Below are 21,075 nucleotides of genomic sequence, written 5' to 3'. Positions count from 1 at the left end.
AGGAAATAGAAGACTGAAACAGAATCATTAAATAATAATAAAGTTTCAAAAGCAGGAAGACCTGAGATAATCATAGTAAATGCAGATGAAAAAAGAAGAAATTAAGGAATCCGAAAGAAGCTCATAGAAGTTGAAGACTGACAAATTCTGTGTGACAGCGCTGTGTCTCTTAGGTAGAAAACCCAGGGGAGCACAACAATGTACCCAAAGATAAAATTTTTTTTTAATGAAGAAGAAACTTTTCTGAAATGAAGCAAACGTTTAATCTGCAGCCTGAAAAGTAACATATATTACAAGATATTTTGGGAATACTCATCTCTAAGTCTATAGTTATACTACCCATACTCAAGGATAAAGAATTCTTAGGCACCCCAAAAAGCAAAGTAAATAAATCACTATTAAAGGAAAATACTCATGCTGGTCTCATATTTTTTTAAGTTTAAATAATTATTTTGAGAGAGAGCAGGAGCAGGGGAAGGGCAGAAAGAGAGGGGGAGAGAGAGAATCCCAAGCAGGTGCTGCACTGTTAGTGCAGAGCCCGATGCAGGGTCTCCAACCCACGAACCATGAGATCATGACCTGAGCTGAAACCAATAGTTGGATGCTTAACCGACTGAGCCACCCAGATGCCCCATGCTGGTCTCATATTGTTTCACAGTAACATTTGGTAACAGAAACCATTGGAAAATATGTAAGAAATTGTGAAGGAAAGACCTATAATCAAACAGTAATATAAACATCCAAAATATACAAAGTACACATGTCCACAAGGTGTACAACAGCAATAGGTAGAACAGGCAGATGTTTTCAAACCTGAAAGAGGTCTGGGGAATACAACACATGTGCACCCTTTGCCAAAACGAAAACAAAACCCCCGAAATAGACAAACACATATTACTTGATAGTAAATAAAATGCAAGTATTTTTTGGATTGTAAGTAGGACTTACAAAAGGACTGGAAAATAAAGAGGAAAGGAGTAAAAGTTCCTGGGTGAATGTTAAAACTATTTATTTATTAAAAAAATTTTTTTTAATGTTTATTTATTTCTGAGACAGAGAGAGACAGAGCATGAGTGGGGGAGGGGCAGAGAGAGAGGGAGACACAGAATCAGAAGCAGGCTCCAGGCTCTGAGCCGTCAGCACAGAGCCTGACACTGGGCTTGAACTCACAAACCATGAGATCATGACCTGAGCCGAAATCGGTCACTCAACCGACCAAGCCACCCAGGCGCCCCAATGTTAAAACAATTTAAAGTATGTCTAAATAATTTCAGCAAGAACACAAATGTAAAAACCTTGACAATATATAAATAATATATCGGGGCGCTTGGGTGGCTCAGTTGGTTAAGTGTTGGCTCAGGTCACGATCTCGCGGTTCGTGGGTCCGAGCCCCATGTCAAGCTCTGGGCTGACATCTCAGAGCCTGGAGCTTGCTTTGGATTCTGTGTCTCCCTCTCTCTCTCTGCCCCTCCCCTGCTCACACTCTGTGTCTCTCTCTCAAAAATAAATAAGACATTTAAAAAAATTTTTTTAAATATAAATAACAAGATCAAGAGGTGGGAGAAGGGAAAAGAAAGAAGCTAATATCTTCATCTTTCAGAGCAGGGAAACAATTGATGCCATCTACAGTTGAAATGTGCAGGTTTTAAAACTATGATTTCAACATTTTAGTTTTTTTAATAATATCTTTCTAACTTTAGAGGGATCTCCTAAGAATTAACGTATGTTATACTGGATACAACATTTATTTGAAGTTTAGCAATCCATTCCAATTCATTTCAGCTTCATTTGGCTTCATTCTAATTCATTCTACTTACAAAAATAGCAAGTATTATATGTTAAAAAGGGATTTGGGGTGATTTTTTTTAAAAACTTCTTTTTACTTTTCTGCATGACTTGAGCTCATTATAATGAACAAGTGTTATATTTATAAAATCAATAAAGTAATTTTTCTTTTAGAAATGAACAGGAAAGATAAAAACAGACATTTAATTTTTTTTTAACAAACTGATGTTGAGCTCAATAAAAACAGGGTTGTAATTTAATTATTTCTCGGACTTAAGATTTTCTGTGCACTTGGCTAGATCTCATCTCCAAATTCCAGATAAGCGTTTCCATTTGAAAACCCTTTGATTCTGTAAACAGAATTTAGCATGCAGAATAAGTCCTCGCGCTTAAATCACTGACTCGGCTGCTAAATCAACAGCATAGATGGAACCCAGGGTTGGAGCCAAAGGAAATGATGAAGATTTGAGACTGCAATTATTATCTTATAATAAGGATACAAAAAATTCCTTCTACTTTTACAAGCCGTCTTTTATACCTGCTTATACCTTCTGCTTATACCTGTACCCATTTCAGTTGAATTGATTTCCATTACTTTGGTGGGACTGGGTTTTACAAATGTTTTCCTTTAAATTCTTTTTTTTTTTAAGTTTATTTATTTATTTTGAGAGAGAGAGACTGAGAGTGAGTGAGCAGAAAGGGGCAGAAAGAGAGTGAGAGAGAGAATCTGAAGCAGGCTCCACACTGTCAGCGCTGAACCCAATGCAGGGCTCACTCTCAGGAACCATGAGATCATGACCTGAGCTGAAATTAAGAGCCTGACACTTGGGGCAGCTGGGTGGCTCAGTCAGTTAAGCGGTCTGACTTCTGCTTGGGTCATGATCTCACACTCCATGAGTTCAAGCCCCGCTTAGGCTCTGTGGTGACAGCTCAGAGCCTGCAGCCTGCTTCAGATTCCATGTCTCCCTCTCTCTGCCTCTCCCCTGCTCGTGCTTTCTCTCACGGTCTCAAAAATAAATAAACATTAAATTTTTTTTTTTTTAAAAGTCAGATGCTTAACTGATTGAGCCACCCAGGCGCCCCTTATATACATAGCTATGATGCTTTTAGGTCAAAAACAACTCAACTTACAAATCATATGAGGACTTTAAGGTACAAAGCAGATGAACATAAGGGAAGCAAAAATAATATGAAAACAGGGAGGGGGACAAAACATAAGAGACTCTTAAATATGGAGAACAAACAGAGGGTTACTGGAGGGGTTGTGGGAGGGGGGATGGGCTAAACGGGTAAGGGGCATTAAGGAATCTACTCCTGAAATCACTGTTGCACTATATGCTAACTTGGATGTACATTAAAAAATAAAAATTATGGGGCGCCTGGGTGGCGCAGTCGGTTAAGCGTCCGACTTCAGCCAGGTCACGATCTCGCGGTCCGGGAGTTTGAGCCCCGCGTCGGGCTCTGGGCTGATGGCTCAGAGCCTGGAGCCTGTTTCCGATTCTGTGTCTCCCTCTCTCTCTGCCCCTCCCCCGTTCATGCTCTGTCTCTCTCTGTCCCAAAAATAAATAAACGTTGAAAAAAAATTTTAAAAATAAAAAAATTAAAAATAAATAAATAAAAATTAAAAAAACAAAAAACACAGACTATGAATTACAGAACTACATATGCCTTTAAAAAGACACATTTGTATAGGCTCCTGCATAACAATTTCTTTCTCAATCTCCTTAGAATTTTTAGTACATTACATGAATTCCCTAAAGTCAAAGAGCCTTGCATTTTTTTTTTGTATTTTGTCTTCATGAATCCTAGAGAATAGATGTCATTAGATACTTGTTTACTATGAGAAATTTATTTCTTCACTATGTAGATGTGGTAGGCAGAATAATGCTTCCCCACCCAAGACATCTGTGTCCCAACCCTCAGAATTTGTATGTATATGGCAAAGGGGAATTAAGGTTTCAGATGGAATTAAGGTTGCTAATCAGATCACCTGGAGATGGGGAGAGCTTCCTGAACTATCCAGGTGGACCCAGTGTAATCATTACAGCCCTTTTAAGTGAAAGGAGGAGACAGGAGAGTCAGTGTCAGAGTGGTACAATGTGAGAAAGACTCCACCTACCATGGTGGGCTTTGAAGATGGAAAGGGGTCATCAGCCAAGGAAATAAGATTTTTCAGTAAAGCCTCCACAGGAATACAGTCTTCCCAAACCTTGATTTTAGCCCAGTAAGACCCAACTTCAGACTTGGGACCTGCAAAGTTTTGTGTTGTTTTGGGGCACCTGGGTACCTCAGTTGGTTAAGTGTCCAACTTTGACTCAGTTCATGATCTCATGGTTGATGAGTTCAAGCCCTGCCCCACATCGCATCAGACTCTGCTGTCCATGAAGAGCCTGCTTCAGATCCTCTCTCCCCCTCTTTCTGCACCTCTCTGTCTCAAAAATAAACAAACATTAAAAAAAAAAAAAAAAAAAGGAAAATTCACTGTCATCTGGATCTACACTACACTGTCTTTCCAGGACCAGGCGAGTAACTCCTGTTTCTCCTTCCTTCTCCTACAATTCATTTTTAAAGACCTGGTTGGTAGGTGATGGGGCTGCCATGGCAGAATCTGTAGTGCATTGAAACAAAAGAAGACTGGGTGTCTGAATGCAGAAATAGGGAAGAGCTTCATTATCCTAGCACAGGCATTCCAAGGAAAGGTTTCCATCTTTTAGGGAGACTATTAGTGGGATAAAGGGGTGGAGCAGACAGGACACAGCAGGTAAATTCTGTAGCAAATAAATGAACAGATACCTAGGCAAGTAGGTGGTTGTTTCAGGGAAGTTGAAACACAGGTGTCCAGCACTAGGACAGGTGACAAATTAGTTGTCTGAGAGGGCATGCCAGACAGTTAATTGTATAAGGGTCTAATAATACCATGAACAAAGAAAATGGAGAACAGAGCAGGCCATTTCTTACTAGAAAACGATGGTCAAAGTAGTAAAACCTTTAGACTGAGTCAATGCTACGCTAAAAACTTCACAAACCTTGAGCCATATATTGCCTTTACCCTGAGATAAGTGGGGTGGAAGTTACGCGCTTCCATCAGGGAATGGTATAAAGCTATCTGAGCAGGACCCAAATTTGTCAATATATACTGTGTTTGAAACATAATACTTCTGGTCCCCATTCCCACTGAAGCCTTTATTCATTAGATTTCATTGTGTGAGAGTAAATGTAACCAGATAAAATAACTGAGGCAGCATAACGCAGTATAGCAGACCTTCTCAACTTTTGTTACTGTGAACCCCCCACTACCTGGGGACTGGAGAAGATAACAAATTCACCAATAACAGTAGTTTACTACAGCAAGTTTTCCCATTTGGGGAGAGCAAGAAAGGACTTGTCTGACCTTAAAGGAGTCTGCTGAAAAAGCCCCTGAGGGCAATTCTGTTAGTTACCACCTCCTGCCCACCCAGCATCACCAGGCAGAATCCTTCTCTCTACTCTGTTGAAAATCACTGGTGTAGTTTAAAGCTGACCACACTGTGAACCACGCCAGGATTTACGTCCTGGCTCCATGACTAATTTGACTCAGCCTTTCTCAAACAACGCACAGCCCACCTACAGCAGAATCACCCATTATGCTCATTTAAAACGGATTCCTCTGCCGGTTAGAAACAACCCTGCGGTGGCCTAGGGTCTCCATTTTTGCAATCAGGGGTGAGTATTTGGCATTTGCAATCAGGGGTGAGGTTTATACTATGAATCACTTTAGCCAAGTCATTGCACATCTTTAGTTTCTTTACCTTGCAAAGTAAGAGGTTTGGGCTGGAAGGTATTTGTAATCCTTCCAGTTCCTACAGTGTGCCAGAGTGGAAAGATAGGGTCTTTGGTGCTAAAAAGAGTTCCAACGTCAACTTCACCACTTACTGTGTGGCATTGAATTATTCAATCTGTATTATTCTCAATTTCTTCATTTGTAAAATGGGATTAATAACGACACCCAATTGCCAGGGTTATTGTAGGAATTAGCAATGGTATATATAGCAATGGTATATAGAAATTACTTGGCAATCTTTAAAATGATCTTTTTAAAGCAAATATCACCTCACAAATAACATGATGACGTCATTAAAATACTATCGGGGTTAAAGTTCGTAAGGAAGAACTGGGAAAGTATTCTACACAATGGGTAGGATGTATCATTTCACATAGCGCTACATAACAAAGCCCCTAAAAACTCAGTGGCTTAAAACAGTAAGCATTTCCTATTGCTCATGGGCCTACAGGTCGGCTGGTCAGTTTTTCTACTCTTGACCGCATTATACTCAGGCATCAGAGGCGAGTGCTGTAGAAGGCTCTCCTGATCTTGGTCGGGCTCTCTCATGTGAATAAGTTGTTAATGACTGCAGGCTGGTGTGGATGGCCTCACCTAGGACACCTGGGCTCTCCTCCATGTGATCTCATGTTTTATAGGCTACTTTGTACTTGTTTCTATGGCAGTGCCAGGATAACAAGAGAGAAAAGTACAAGGATTCTTTGAGGCCAAGGTACAGAATCAGAACACTGCCATGTTCTGTAGAGCAAAGCACTTCTCAAAGCTTGTTAAAACAAACTCCTAAGTCCACCTGAGTTTCTGATTCAGTAAGTTTACAAACGCCCAATAATTTGCATTTCTAACAACTTCCCAGATGATGAAGATGCTGTCTGCAGATCACTCTTTGAGAACCACTAGGTATAAAGTGGAGTCTTCTCTATGTTAAAAAAAAATAAAATACAACGTACCTAATTTTACTTTTAATTTTTTAAATGTTTATTTATTTTTGAGAGACAGAGGGTGAGCAGGGGAGTGGCAGAGAGAGAAGGAGACACAGAATTCGAGGCAGGATCCAGGCTCTGAGCTGTCAGCATACAGCCTGATGGGGAACTCAAACCCACAAACCGTGAGATTATGACCTGAGCCAAAGTCGGACACTTAACCAACTGAAATACCCAGACACCCCTAATTTTATTTTTAAGTAAACTATTTCCTCCATAGCATAACTTGTATTATTCATATTTCTCTTCTCATAAAATATGAAAGTTTTAAAATCTACTTTTAGAGGACTTTGGTTTTTTCCCTTTCCCCTGAAAAACATAATTTCCTTTTTGAGATTGTACCTTAACACATAGTAAGCTATAGTCAAAAACTCTCGAAAGATTTTATTTCATCTCTCCCCTTGTATCTCTCTACCCTTTCTACATTCTATCCTCCTCCATGCCAAATGCAGTGAGGTCTGTGAGGGGAAAGTCTTGCTGAGTCAAGTAAGAAAACTGTATATTTTGTTAAAATTAACTATAAGCAAATAATTGAATAACTGAAAAGTACATTCATATTCCACCTTCTCATTGAATAATTGAATAGTTGAAGGATGGGCACCAAGGAGTTAACTAACTTGCAGCCAGACACCAGTTTTTGTTTAATCACCTTACTTGATATGTCATAAACACACATGATCTAAATCAATAGTCATCTACCTTCTAGTGTCATCTTAGTTCTCTGAGTAATGAAATACCTCTGGAGATCTTGTAAACTCCAAGTTAATTGTGCCTTCCTGGTTCTTAGAAAATGCATCCAGTGTTCTATTCTTTATTAACAAGTGGGAAAGAATTACCAGATTCTTATCTATTTGGAAGACATGCATTAGCTATATATATATTTTTAGAGAGAGAGAGAGAGTGAGCCGAGAGGGGCAAAGGGGGAGAGAGGGAGAAAGGGAGGGAAAAAGGTAGGGAGGGAGAGACAGGGAGGGAGAGAGAATCTTAAGCAGGCTCCATGCTTAGCACAGAGCCCAATGCAAGGCTCAAGGCCAGGACCCTGGGATCACAACCTGAGCCAAAATCAAGAGTGGGACACTCAACCTGCTGAGTCATCCAGGCACCCCAGACATGAGCCATTTATACTGAGGAAAATGAGACTTAGGTAGTTTAAGAGATTTATCTAGAATCATACATGGGAACAAGGACTGGTTTGTTTCTACTGCACCACATTTTTCCACTGCATCAAACAAAATAAATATTCAGATTACTCCATGTTAACTATCCACGATTAACTCATAATTAACTAATAAATTCATTTTTCATTTTATCTGTATTTCAAAGTGTCCAGGAAAACACCTTTATTCCATTAGTTAGCATTCCCATTCCTTACATTTTCCCCCTCTTAATAGATGTAGTTCTGAGTTGAGGAAGAAGAAAGGGAGATCAGAGAAGAGTGAACTTAATAAAATGTATATTTTCCAGAATGCCTTCCAAACTGTTAAAAGTAGAATTGCAGTTCTTGGTAGCATCTCCTGTAAACAGCCTAATATTCTTTACATCTTAAGTATTTCACAAACTCATTATTTGCCTAACATGGTATTATCCTAAGTGATGCTTGTTAATCACTTGCTATACTGCAAACATTACATGCAAAGCCCATATTTATTATCCTACTTAATATTCACAACACCTCAGATAGGTACTATTTTTATCTTCATTTTACAGATGAAAAAATAGGCCTCAATGATTAAATAATCACTCAAATCACACAACCAGTAAGTAGTCAGGTTGGAGCCCAAACGAAATTCTATTGGATTTGTAATCTTACTATGTTATTGGTGACACTCTTTTGTCTTGCAACTTGTGCTTTAAAAAATCAACTAGAGTAAGGTGACAGTACTACAAAAAATGGCTTTGAAACCATTGAACACTGAGCCTGTTTCAGAATAAGGAATTTATGACAGAATGGAAGGGGAAAGGTGAAAAGGAAACATCTGGTTTGTTCCAAGAAATTACCACTGAGCATATCTAGGAGATTGACAAGTTTAGCTAACACATGTGACCAAGTGTGTGGATCTCCAAAGCAGTCCCCTTGGGAAGACATATGTTTATTTAAACAATGCCATTATTGCTACAACACATTTTTAGGCCCATTTTAGGTCAGGTTATCTTGTGTACATACCTGTTTTTTAACAACAAAAATATGTATTCTCCAGTTTGTAAGTGAATGCTTACTTACTTTACTAGATTTGACTGTGAACAACTTTTTGGATATTTTCCAAAATCAAATCCAATCTTTAGAGAAAAAAATATGTCAACATTACCGGTATTCCCTAAAACTGTGATTCAGATTCTGAACATAAATCCTGAAAGGGGTGTTTAAATTGTTTTGGCTATGGCAGCAAACTGGAGTCATCAATTAAATGTTTATAGTATTGCAAGGTGAATATTCTAAATATTTAAATATTGATACGTTCCCAGGTGACTATGCCTATGTGTTTGTTTGAAAACAACAGTACAGAAAAACAATATAAAAGAGGAAAGATATTTGGACTAAACTTTTTTTTAATGAAATTTATTGTCAAATTGGTTTCCATACAATACCCAGTGCTCGTCCCAAAAGGTGCCCTCCTCAATACCCATCACCCACCCTCCCCTCCCTCCCACCCCCCATCAACCCTCAGTTTGTTCTCAGTTTTTAAGAGTCTCTTATGCTTTGGCTTTGGCTCTCTCCCTCTCTAACCTTTTTTTTTTTTTCTTCCCCTCCCCCATGGACTTTGGACTAAACTTTAAGTTCAACCTACTATAGGACAATTATGCAACTTCTTCAAAAATAATTGTTGTTGTGACACCCTTCCTCAAATGATTCTTACAAACCCACTCCTCGTTCAATAATTTGAGCAGATTATCCCATCCAGTACCACTGTCCTGATTATAGGTGGAGTCTCAGAAATCTTTTACCTAGAATTCAACCTGTCATCCAGGGTCATAATAATCTGGGCAGAATTTAGAACCAGGAAACCACAACAGTAGCCAATATATCAGTTAAGAAAGCTTCAAGATACAGACTATTCAGCTATCTATTGCTTAAATAAAGCTTTTTTCCATATAAAACAGTAAGTCCAAAAATAAGTAGTCCAGCCCCAGCATGTCATCAGGAACCTGGGTTTTCCCCTCTTTCTTCGCCATCTTTCAGGGATTGGTCTTCAACTTACTGCTTCATAATTGCAAGATAGGTGCTCTACCTCCAGACAGTTCACAATATCCAGGTGAGAAACAGAGGGTAGGGAGAGTGTGCCAAAGGTGGTGGCAGCTGTATCTATTCCTCTTTCATTAAGAAAGCACAAGTGTTTCCAGATGACCCTTCAGCAAATATGTATTTACATTAAAAATGCCAGAACTGTCTCAAACAGCCACTAATGGTTCCAAGGAAAATTGGGAAATCAAATATTCAAATTTCCAGTCTCTGTATCAAAGACAAGGAGGGAGGCAGTTGAGAATTTGTACTGAATGAGCCCCTTTATATTATCTGTTTCAATAGGGCTTTTACCAGGCAGTGTGTTTTCACACTTTGTATCATTAAATCATCACAAAAGTAGGAGTTGGTCCTTGCCCTTTGAATTTTGCTAAAGAGAGAAGGGCGGCTTAAGGTGGTTAAGAGAATTGTCCAGGTCATCCAGCTTATAAGCATTGGAACCAATTTCTTTATGACTCCAGAAATCCTGCTAACATGGGCAAAGAAATCGTAAAAGCACAAGAATAATGCTTTCTGAGACACTGAACCTCCTCTTAGAAGGTTACATGCAGGATAATCTTTAGAATCCATACTGGATTCCTTCACGGTGATCTTGTTCTTACCTGTCACAAAACTTGTTGGGAAGTTCCTATAAGGAGAAAGTCAAGGTCGCTTGGGATTAAGCACTATATTTCCTTAGTCACTGAAGCCTTAGCATGACTCAACATTCACCTACTGGTGGGAGATTTACAGATGGTGAATTGCTTATTTAATACCTAGCTTATATATTTTCCAGACTTGGTTTGCTTTTATTGATTATAATGTATTCCTTGATGTATGCCAAAGAAACTGTTTTGTCCTCTATTTTCTCCTGCCACAAAGAGCAAGGCTTGAAATAAATCAAGCCTATAATCGTGTTAATAAAAATAGAACATGGAACATACTACCTTCTTCAGGTATTAAACACTCTTTTCAGAGTGTACTAATACTGTCATATAGGTTATTGTGGAATGTGCTAGAAAATTTTGGTAGGATAAGCATTTTGCAGATGGTAGATTTTTTTAAATTGCTTTTTAATTTTTTTAAATGTTTTATTTATTTTTGAGAGAGAGGAGGGAGAGAGAGAGAGTGCAAGGGGAGAAGGGCAGAGAGAGAGGGAGACACAGAACCCAAAGCAGGCTCCAGGCTCTGAGCTGGTCAGCACAGAGCCCAACGCAGGCCTCGAACTCACAAAGGGTGAGATCATGCCCTGACCTGAAGCTGAAGTCAGACACTTAACTGACTGAGCCACCCAGTTACCCCAGGATGATTAAACAACAACAACAACAACAACAACAACAACAACAAAAAACATATCTATAGTTTTTCTTTGGGCTTGATACATCCTTCCCTCCTAGAAAAATTTCAGTTTACCTTTAGGTGTATGACTCTTGCCAATTTGGTACAACTGTGTTCCACACCAGGCTCAAGTTCTCATTAATGCTGAGTTGATGTGCCTTAATAATCTCCAACTGTGCTAACTTCTCCCAGGTGCAATCTTACATTTCACAAGGTTAATACATTTAATGTATACACTTACTGGAGCTGTTTTTATCACATCTTAAGATTTTCATTTAGTCAAAGACCTAATTTCCAAATTTATTTTTCATTTCTTCTGTCTACTTTTTAAAGTGTCAAGGAAAACACCTTTATTCTATTAGTTAGCATTTTTTTCCATTCTTTCCATTTTTTCTCTGGTAATGATGAAGTTCTTGGTTGGAGGAACAGAAAGGGAGATGAGAGAAAAGTGAATTTAGTAAAGTGTCTATTTTCCAGAATGCCTTCAAAACTGTTGAAAAGTTCATGAGGGTAGAGGGGAACTTACCCAGCCAGCTAATGAGCTATTCTTTAAAAAAAAAAAAAGTCATAGTAGTTCTTAACCAGGATATTATGTTCATAGAAAAGCACTTAGTATCATGCCCATCTGGGTCTTGAGGAATGGAGAGCTTTAATAACAACACGAACTTTTAATATTATACTTACAATTAATAACTTACTACAAAAGCCATGTGCTGTCTCTACTCACAACTATTTTTAACTGTTTACACAAATTAGTAAAACAATGTAAGTGCAACTGTTTAAGTTTTCATGCTCTTAAGAGGTATTTATGTAGAAATAATTATTTTGTTAATTATACAGAATTCTTATTATTCATTAAGGTATATCTCTAGGGATTTCTTCTAGGAATGCTTTATTAAGTCACTGTTACTGTCAGTCAATATATTAATAAGTCAATTTATTTAGATTTCTAATTCTAACAGGTCTTCCTTCCTCCCCAACCTTTTCCCTTTATGTAATTATAGAAAATATGTGAACCTAAGTCTGGTACTACCTTCAAATCATAGAATTGTAAAAAGTTGTTGAAAGTCATTCATTGAAAAGAGAGGAAAGCCAACACCACACTCTTCCTATGCTGAAAGTCTTCTGACAAGATCTTTCCTTCCCATCTACTAAGAGTGGTTTCTTATTAGAAACAATTAAGAATGACTGGTTCTCTTACCTTCCCCACATATCAGAAGCTTTTTGAGGACTGTCATAATCTTCTTCAGTGAACCCTCACATCCTAGAACAGGCTGCACAACCTATATACACAAATTTTAAGTGATTAATAAATAGCTAACATAAAAAAGGAGAGATGTTTTATTAGTCATAAATGTTCTATTTTCTCTCTTATTGCTTTCTTTTAGCTGCTATAACGCATCAAAAATGAAAATACAGAAGTGGATTACATAGTGTCAGAGACGTGGTGCTCCATGCACTCTAATAAACGCAAATAAATATCCACACGGTTCTGGAGAAATCACTCAGGCTGTTTGGAACAGGTGCTTTGTACAGCATCATGGTAAGTTGGAAACATAAAGTTAAGTGTAAAATAATGTATTTGTCCATGTAGGGAAATTAAAGCCCTGTAAGACTTTACTATACTTGCAATGTCAGTGCCCCATGAACTGGATTCTTATGACCATTAACAAAATTGAAAAGAAAAAAAAGGGGGTGTCTGTAGATATTTTCAACAGGCAAGGAGGAGGCAGAGAAGCAAAGACCCAAGTAAGACCCCACAAAGGGGGGTCGAAAGGAGAGGCGTTTTTAGTGCTTTCTGCCTTCCAGGGACAGCGGGGGCGAGACAGAGAAAGGAATGAGGCGGGAAGGGTAATCAGGACCGTTACCAGTCGAGAGGAAGAAGTAGGGGGTCGAGTCCCGGAGTTTATGACTTCGCTGCGCACCTGCAAGGGGGTGGGGTGCTGCTCCCCGGCACAGGAGGGGCCCCGAACGGGGGGAAGCGGAACGGGGGCTTTGGCCCTATGGATACCCACCTTCCGGGGGCAGGACCCCTCGCTCGACGGCCTCCGACCCCGGAACTCCGGCACCCTGGCAGCCCCTCCCCGGCCGCCTGGGCTTTCGGTATGGGTACTGGGTTCCTCCCTGCCTGGCTGCGGTGGTGGGGGGGGGGGGGTGTCAGAGTGCAGGGCCCCTCCAGCAGTCACCTCCCGAGCCCGGGCCCCTCGGATTGGTTTTATTCCCCTCTCTTCGCCCTGCAGTTCGCCCCCTAGACGGTCCCTGGCCCAGAGAGCAACGCGGTCGGAGGGGAAGCGCTGTCCCGCGCCGCGCGGAGCCGCGCGGAGTTGGTGGTGCGAAATTGACGCACAGTTGCAAACTCCACCAGTTAATATCCTGCTCGCTTCCGCACCCACGCAGCCTGCTCTTCTCGCCCCTCTTCCGCCTGTATTTTTGATTTTAGGATCTTCTGATTCTTTAAGTGTTTGGATAAAATTGGTTTCCATGATCTACTGAGATTTAACAAACAAAAAAATGACCCGATGGTCCGATGGTTTTCATACTTTTTTTGAACGCTAACTGCAGATAATGTCATAGGGAGGAGGGGAGAGAGAAAAGTGTGTGTGTGTGTGTGTGTGTGTGTGTGTGTGTGTGAGAGAGAGAGAGAGAGAGAGAGAGAGAGAGAGAGAGAGAGAACCGACCTAGGATAGGGGGAGGGCAGGGGGCTTCCTTCTCTTGGAGGACAGACAGAATGATACATACTGTCATTAACAGTTTTGACCCACCCAGACCCCACCCTTCGGTTGCATCCATCACACAGTCATTACAAAGGGGCAGCGCTGTCACACTGCTTGCCCTGCTCCTGGGGCTCTCGGGCTGGCTTAATGAGGTGCACCCAGCCGGGACTATTGTGCAGCGCGAATCAGGCAGGAACGCGACGGCGAGGATCCTAGCAGCTGCTCGCAGCAGCCCCGCAGCAGCAGCCAAGCCCAGACCTCAAGTGGATGGATGCCTCTGGAAGTGTTTTCCTGAACGAACCCATCAGGCAGTGGAAGACTGTGACAGGGCTAGTGAACTTAGATGGGGCATTCCTGTCCTGCAGTTGAGCTGGCTGGAGGCAAGTGCAGTCACTCGGGTAATCGCTGGGGTGCTGGGAGCCGGGGGTGATGGTGGTGGTGGTTTTAAGCCAGTCCTCAGTCCAAAGACGGCTTGGATCAATTTGCCCTCCAACCACTCAACTCTCCCTTTTACCTTTTGTTTTGTTAGCTTGGCTTTTTCCACCCCCACCCTCTCCCTCGTGTGGTGTGAACCGCGCGTCTTGCTCTGAGATTTGTGCATTTAAATGTAATTCTGATTGGCGAATGTTCTTTCCTTTTTGTTGTGATTACTAGAGATACTTTAGTCCTGCCTTCCCAGTTCTGCGCCCTGCACAAGCAGTTTTGAAAAATTAAGTGCAAAAAGCATGACAAAGCAATATGAGGTTGCCGTGGTAAGTGAACTTTTAAACCAAAAATTACCATTTCTTCTTGTATGCTCGGTCTGTGGGTGGTTTGAAGGGGAATCCTCACACACAAAGGACTGGGGGCTGGGAAGAGGGGGTGGTGAAAGAAAAAACAGTAGTTCTAATTTTGTTTTTTTTTCTAACTATGGTCAATAGACATGTTCTGCATTTATCTGGTTGATACTCTTGGGATGGTTTTGGGCTTGATGCATTTAAAGTGGGTGAGAGTTGGCAGTCTGCAGGGTTGAGGTGCTGGGGAGGAAGGAAAAGGGACCTGGGTTATTGTCTGGTTTTTAAAAGAACCCTGCAGCTCTGACTTCCCTGAACTCAGCCGAGTAGAGTAGCGGGGTCATTCCTGATCCAAATCCTTAAAAGGGAGAAAAGGAACAATGGGGTGGGGGGTCACCCTGAGTCACTACAACTATCTTCGTGCCCTCACCTGCACTGTTAGACCTCCTGCTGTCATCCTCATACCTTCTCAGGTAGCAACTTGAGAAGCCATCATTCTTAGGTAATTCTAAACACTAACGGATAATAAAATAATGCATTTGGTAACGTCTTAAAAAGAGGTTTGAGCTGGAGAAAGGAATTGCTTACCACTCCACCTCTCACTTCTCCTGTCTCTTCTCCTTGCCCTCTCTCCTTTTACACTAAAGAGTACAGATTTGTTGAAGGGTCCTTCCCCAACCTCCTCTCCTAAAACCTTTTTCCTGTTTGTAAAATAGGAGGTGTATTCTAGAGAAGGACTTCTGAGTTTTGCCCCCTTATCTCGTTCACTTTCTGAGACTAGCTATCCAACTTAATATTTGTGGTATACTTAACCAGTTTGAGTTTGGTAAAGGGCTCAACCTTTCTCTTGGAAAATTCTAAATTGTTTGACCAGCTCTGACTTAAACAAACAAACAAACAAACAAACAAACACTAACAGTGCTCAGTAGTCTTAACTTTTTCTGTTTGTGAATCTGGTTGCCTTTTAATTTGTCAAGGGCTGTTGTCATGGAGATGACTAGGATGCCCTATTTTGGAATGGACCCACACATTCTCTGATGAGGCAGGCCTTCTTTAAGCTTTCCCATTTGAAGGATGGGATGGCAACAAAAATGCCCCGTGAGAGTAATTGTATTCATGTTTTGTTGAAATCATTCTTAATTATCATTTGTATGTTTGCAGATATAATTGCAAATGCTTACATTTTTCAAGATCTATTCTAAAATATTTTTAAGTTATTATAAACTTCCTCTGATCATAGAAAAACAGGAAATAACTTTTTAAACTGATTCCATATTGCAACAAAATTATTGAATTTTATTGGGCATATAGTTTAATAACTTTTTTTAACAACTGACTTATTTTTTGTCTCTTGATGTAATTTGCCAGTAACTATTGAAGGAAAGTGACAACTTATGCAGCTGGATCACCACTGTTGCTTTTAGTCTTGCTATTTGCAATCTCCATGTTTAAAACAGTTTTCTGTTAGAGATTTTAAACACCAAATAGCTAACTAAACTACTAATTTGTTGATACAAGCAGAATCAATTTGGTGAAACTTTGAAAAAAAAATCATAGAGGAGTTTAAATTAGAATCTAGTATTTTATATGTTTGTAGTAGCAAGAGTTTCAGTTGGGAAGTTTGCTTTTCTTTTGCACTGATATTCTTGGACTACAGATAATCAACAATATGTTTAACTCTATAATTTGTTTTGGACCATGCTACTCAATTATCATACCTATTTAATTTTGTGATTAATCTTGATCTATACTAGTACTGCTTGTTTTTTCTAATAAACATCTTAAACTGTATTTATGTGAAGAATATAAACAAAGTAAGCATTTACTACTACTGTACAAATATTTGCAAGTATATTTATGGCCTGTATATATGCAAAATTAGGTTACTTTAACACTTTGGGAAAAGCACTTTTAGTCAGAATTATTTTACAATAGTCATAATCTCATATAAGCCCTCAACTTTACTATCACTTTCTATCTCCACACTGAAAATAATGTTTCACTTGAAGATATTCATAGAAATTATTATTTAAAATAAGCTGGGTAATTGAAAGTTGTCTAAATGATAATACTAGTGCCTATAGTTTAATATCTTATAAGCATACTTAGTTTATTTAATGCCATCTTTCCTGGCACTTTCCCTCATTAATACCACAATTCTGTGGCAATTTTAGATTTGCTAAATATTCTCAATATGAAGAATTCTTTATATCAGAATGTAATATCATTTCTTTCCTCAGTGTTCTAATTATATGGCATTTGCACATTAGAAATGCAGTGGCCGTGTTCTGATATTTTCCCTAAATCTCAGTCCATTAGAGTAAATTTTACAAAAAACAGAAGGCTTATAAAGTTCATAAGAACCAAATTCTAAGTGTTTTCAACTAAGCAGTAGTCTCATAGAAATATTCATTGCTTCCCATAACATCGACTCACTTTATGTAAATAGGTATCATAAATAAAGGACCAAAATAGATGACATAGACGTAGGGAGTGTAGGTGGGTGGTAGCCAGGGTCACCTAGCATTCTGTTGCGCATTTTGCGTACCATGTCTAGGACATGAAATGTGCTTGCAAAGCAAACAAGCAAAAGAGGAATAGCTGCAGTGATGTTATGATTTTAAAAATTCAAAAATAACCTTCATTTGTTACTTCTAATTAGTATTAAACTTCATGTGTATCTTTTATCAAGCACACAATCTAAAACAGTGAAGAAGTTCCCTTAAATAGTTAACATTTGTTGTCTACTTGCCATGATCCAGGCATGAATCCACTCATCTACGTGAGTGCTTTACATATATTATCTCAGTTAATCTTCAAAACACTGTAGGTGTTAGGTTTTATTATGCCTAGCAACTAAGGAGAGGAAGGTCAGACAGTTTAATGAGCATTTGAATCAAAATCTATCTAAACTTGGGTCCAAAATCAAACAAAATGAAAATCAAATCATAGAAAACGTGAGATCATTTTCTAAATTTAAAGAGACACTTTACAGAAAACCCACATAATCTCCACGAATTCCGAGGATAGGAATGATTACCTGTTAATCTTGGCACTTTCTTTGATAAAACAGTTTTGAAGAAATAAATCTTACCGAAACTTTCCTAATTATTTTCTCAAGTTGGGTTTGGTTACATTAAGCTAATTTGGCTGGTTGTTTCTCTCTTGGGACAATAATTATGAAGAATTTATTGTATTCTCCATCCCACCCCAAAAACAAACAGAAGGAGAGGAAGATTAAATCAATTATAGTGACAAAAGTATTTTCAAATAAGTACCAACAAAGCCCACTTACTAAAAAGAAGACCTAACTGCAAACCCAGTTTTCCTTAAACGGGGACTTAAAATAAGCAGAGTGACTTTTTTTTTTTTTTCCATTTTACCAACTTAAGTGCTCTTTTTCATTTTAAAGACTTAAAAATTTTGATTATAATAGCATTTGCCTAAGTAATGAAATGTTATGTGATTTGATAGGTGGCAAATCATTTGAAGTCTTTTTTTTTTGACATAATATGTGTTTTTTAAGTTAGTTTCCCTTGATATACCTATAATCAATTAACTTCTGTAATTTTGTGAATTTTTAAACTGCTTTCATTTAATTAACTAAAGAGACATAAAGATAGAAAGTGAGATAGAAAAGAGAATTTTTAAATGAGATCCTATCATAAGATTCCTTTTTAAATATGAAAGATGATAGACTCTCAAATAGTAGAAAATAAACTATTTCCCTTGAAAACACTTGGATTGTGCTTTTTTAATTTATAAATTTTTTGAACCTGAAAGATTGGGACATAGATATTGTATCTGCTCCAGTTTGCTTACTTACGACCTTGAATCTGTACAAATGGAGATGTTAAGATTTTATGGAGATAATCCATTCAAGTCCCCTTAAGTACCAGTGAAGAAATGTTTAAGGACATCATTTACATTCAGCAGAAAACTACTCAATTTTTCACTTTCACCTGAGAAGAAATGAAAGCACTCAGAATAACTGTCTGCATGTGATGCAGTAAATGGGCTCCTAAGTTGTTTGTGTAAACCTTTTTTTGTTTGTTTTTAATTAGCTTCTTTAAAATGCACAGACCTCACATATTAAAAGAGCATTTGAATCTATACTCTTGTCAAGTGAAGAACTTTTAAAATTTGATTAATCTGTTTTGCGTCACTTTTTTAAAAAAATTTTTTTAATGTTTATTTATTTTTGAGACAGAGGGAGACAGAGCATGAGCAGGGGAGGGATAGAGAGAGAGAGGGAGACACAGAATCCAAAGCAGGCTCCAGGCTCTGAGCTGTCAGCACAGAGCCCGATGTGGGGCTTGACTCACAGACCGTGAGATCATGACCTGAGCTGAAGTCAGACACTTAACTGACTAAGCCATCCAGGCACCCCTTGGGTCACTTTTTATGAAATGAAATCATCTGGACCTATCATGTTTATTTATTATTATTATTTTTTTTTTTATGTTTATTTATTTTTGCGAGAGAGACAGAGACAGAGACAGAGCTTGACAGGGGAAGGGCCAGAGAGAGAGGGAGACACAGAATCCAAGCAGGCTCCAGGCTCTGAGCTGTCAGCACAGAGCCTGACGCGGGTCTCAAACTCATGAACCACAAGATCATGACCTGAGCCGAAGTCGGGTGCTTAACCGACTGAGCCACCCAGGTACCCCTATTTTTATTTTTTTAAAGATTTTTATCTTTAAGTAATCTCCACACCCAACATGGCTCAAACTCACAACCCTAAGATGAAGAGTCACACACCCTACTGACTGAGCCAGCCAGGTGCTCCCTAGTTCTAAACTATGTGTTTAAACCCACTTTCTATGAGAATTCCAGTAGCTTTTTTAAAAGTCTGATAATTTTCAACCTTTATGAACCATGTTAGAATAAGAAAAACTGTGGGGCTTGAGTGCTTCAACCCCACAATATTCTAGTCGTTGGTCACATCTTACTCAGCTTGACTTCACTTTGACCTTGGAGAACAAACCTTGACAAACCCTTGGATTTTCACCCCCCAGAAACTAATTCTGGTTACTTGCCTCATTTTAAATAAAATTCATTCTCAGTTTTTATTATAGTTCATAAAATAGTTGTATAACTCTCTATTTTATCCTTGATTTGAAAGTTTACGTTACATTATTATATACTAAAATAATAGAACTATAAGAAGACAATTTTCTTTTTTCTCAAATTCATCAAAGTGCACGGGTCTATATATACAGATAATAAATAAGTGTAAATATACGTATACAAAAAGTTATGGTTTTGTTAGTATGAAGTGTAAGAGAAAACTTATTAAAGTAGCTTTTCAGTTTTAAACTTAAGGGGTAATTAACACCCCAAAACTGAACTGTATCAAATGTTGAGAACATTAACTATATTTATTATTAACTAAAAATCTAAGAGTATTTTAGGATAGGTCTGTGGAGTCTCCACTGTTGCTTCCCTATAACTTCATAAATGGTATTTCCACTTGAAAAATCAGGAAGTATGGACTATGTTTAAATTAGGAAAAGAATCGAGGGACCTTAAGATAGTTCCTGCATAGGTTCTGGAATCCTTCAAGCTTTGCACCTCAATAATCCCTTTAGGTTCTTTTAAATCTGAAATTATTACATTTTGTGTTCAAATGAAAGTTGCACGTTAGAGATTTTCAAAGACTTTCGGAGCATGAAGGGTTTACAGGATAGGGAAAAATAATATAAGCTAGATACCACCACACCTGACAGACATTGATAGAGGTTGAAAAGACAGTGTTAATGGGTTTTTTTTTTTTTGAAATAGAAATATAAAGTTAATGCAACCTGAGGTCATTACCGTTAAGAACTGAGAACTCAGCTTTTTGGGTGTTTCCAATCAAAATCATTCACCATGGGACACATTTTAAATATTTAATAAATCTAAAAAATCACTACCATCCTTTGTTAAGGATTATGAGAGTGAAGATCGCAATAGAAATCTAGACTTTGGAATTTCGAATTTCTCCGTGCTTAATTTATCAAATTAAATTTGATATTGTGGTAGAGGTGGTGTTTAATACGGTTAGTTATCATAGATAACATAACATTTTAGTGTGTCTTAGAAGACAAATTAGCGGTATATGTTACTTCACAAACACTACAGTATGCTTACTAGGCTTTAGGCACAGTGTTTTAGAGCCAGGGCACACCCCACTGGGAAAGATGGCTTTGCTATCAAGCATTGCAGTCAGTGTAGGAGACAGACATGTCAACAAATGGTTATAATGGAGTGAGATCATTGCTATCCGAGGTATGTACAAAGTGCTTTTAGGAGCACAGAGGGAGCTATCACCAATTTGCCTGCCGTTGGCCTTCGTGAGGGTATTCAGGAAGTGCTTCTCAGTGGAGGTGAAGTTTCGCACACCGACTTTTTTTTTTTTCATTAAAAAATGTAAGAGTGCATCTTCAAATAATATAAAGGTGCAGTA

At 38.7% G+C, this 21,075-nt stretch overlaps 1 protein-coding gene across 1 annotated transcript in view; it reads left to right on the top strand.

Moving 5' to 3' along the window:
• The first annotated feature begins 14,506 nt into the window (after nt 1–14,506).
• ELAVL2 (ELAV like RNA binding protein 2) overlaps nt 14,507–21,075 on the top strand; it is a 164,883-nt gene continuing 158,314 nt past the window's right edge. Inside the window, exon 1 of the mRNA XM_043567486.1 lies at nt 14,507–14,606. Within this exon, the coding sequence (XP_043423421.1) occupies nt 14,580–14,606 (27 nt within the window). The 5' untranslated portion in view covers nt 14,507–14,579. The remainder of the gene's footprint in view (nt 14,607–21,075) is intronic.

The sequence above is a fragment of the Prionailurus bengalensis genome, chromosome D4 (assembly GCF_016509475.1).
Source record: "Prionailurus bengalensis isolate Pbe53 chromosome D4, Fcat_Pben_1.1_paternal_pri, whole genome shotgun sequence".
Taxonomy (NCBI): domain Eukaryota; kingdom Metazoa; phylum Chordata; class Mammalia; order Carnivora; family Felidae; genus Prionailurus; species Prionailurus bengalensis.
This window is presented reverse-complemented; position numbering and strand designations above follow the sequence as displayed.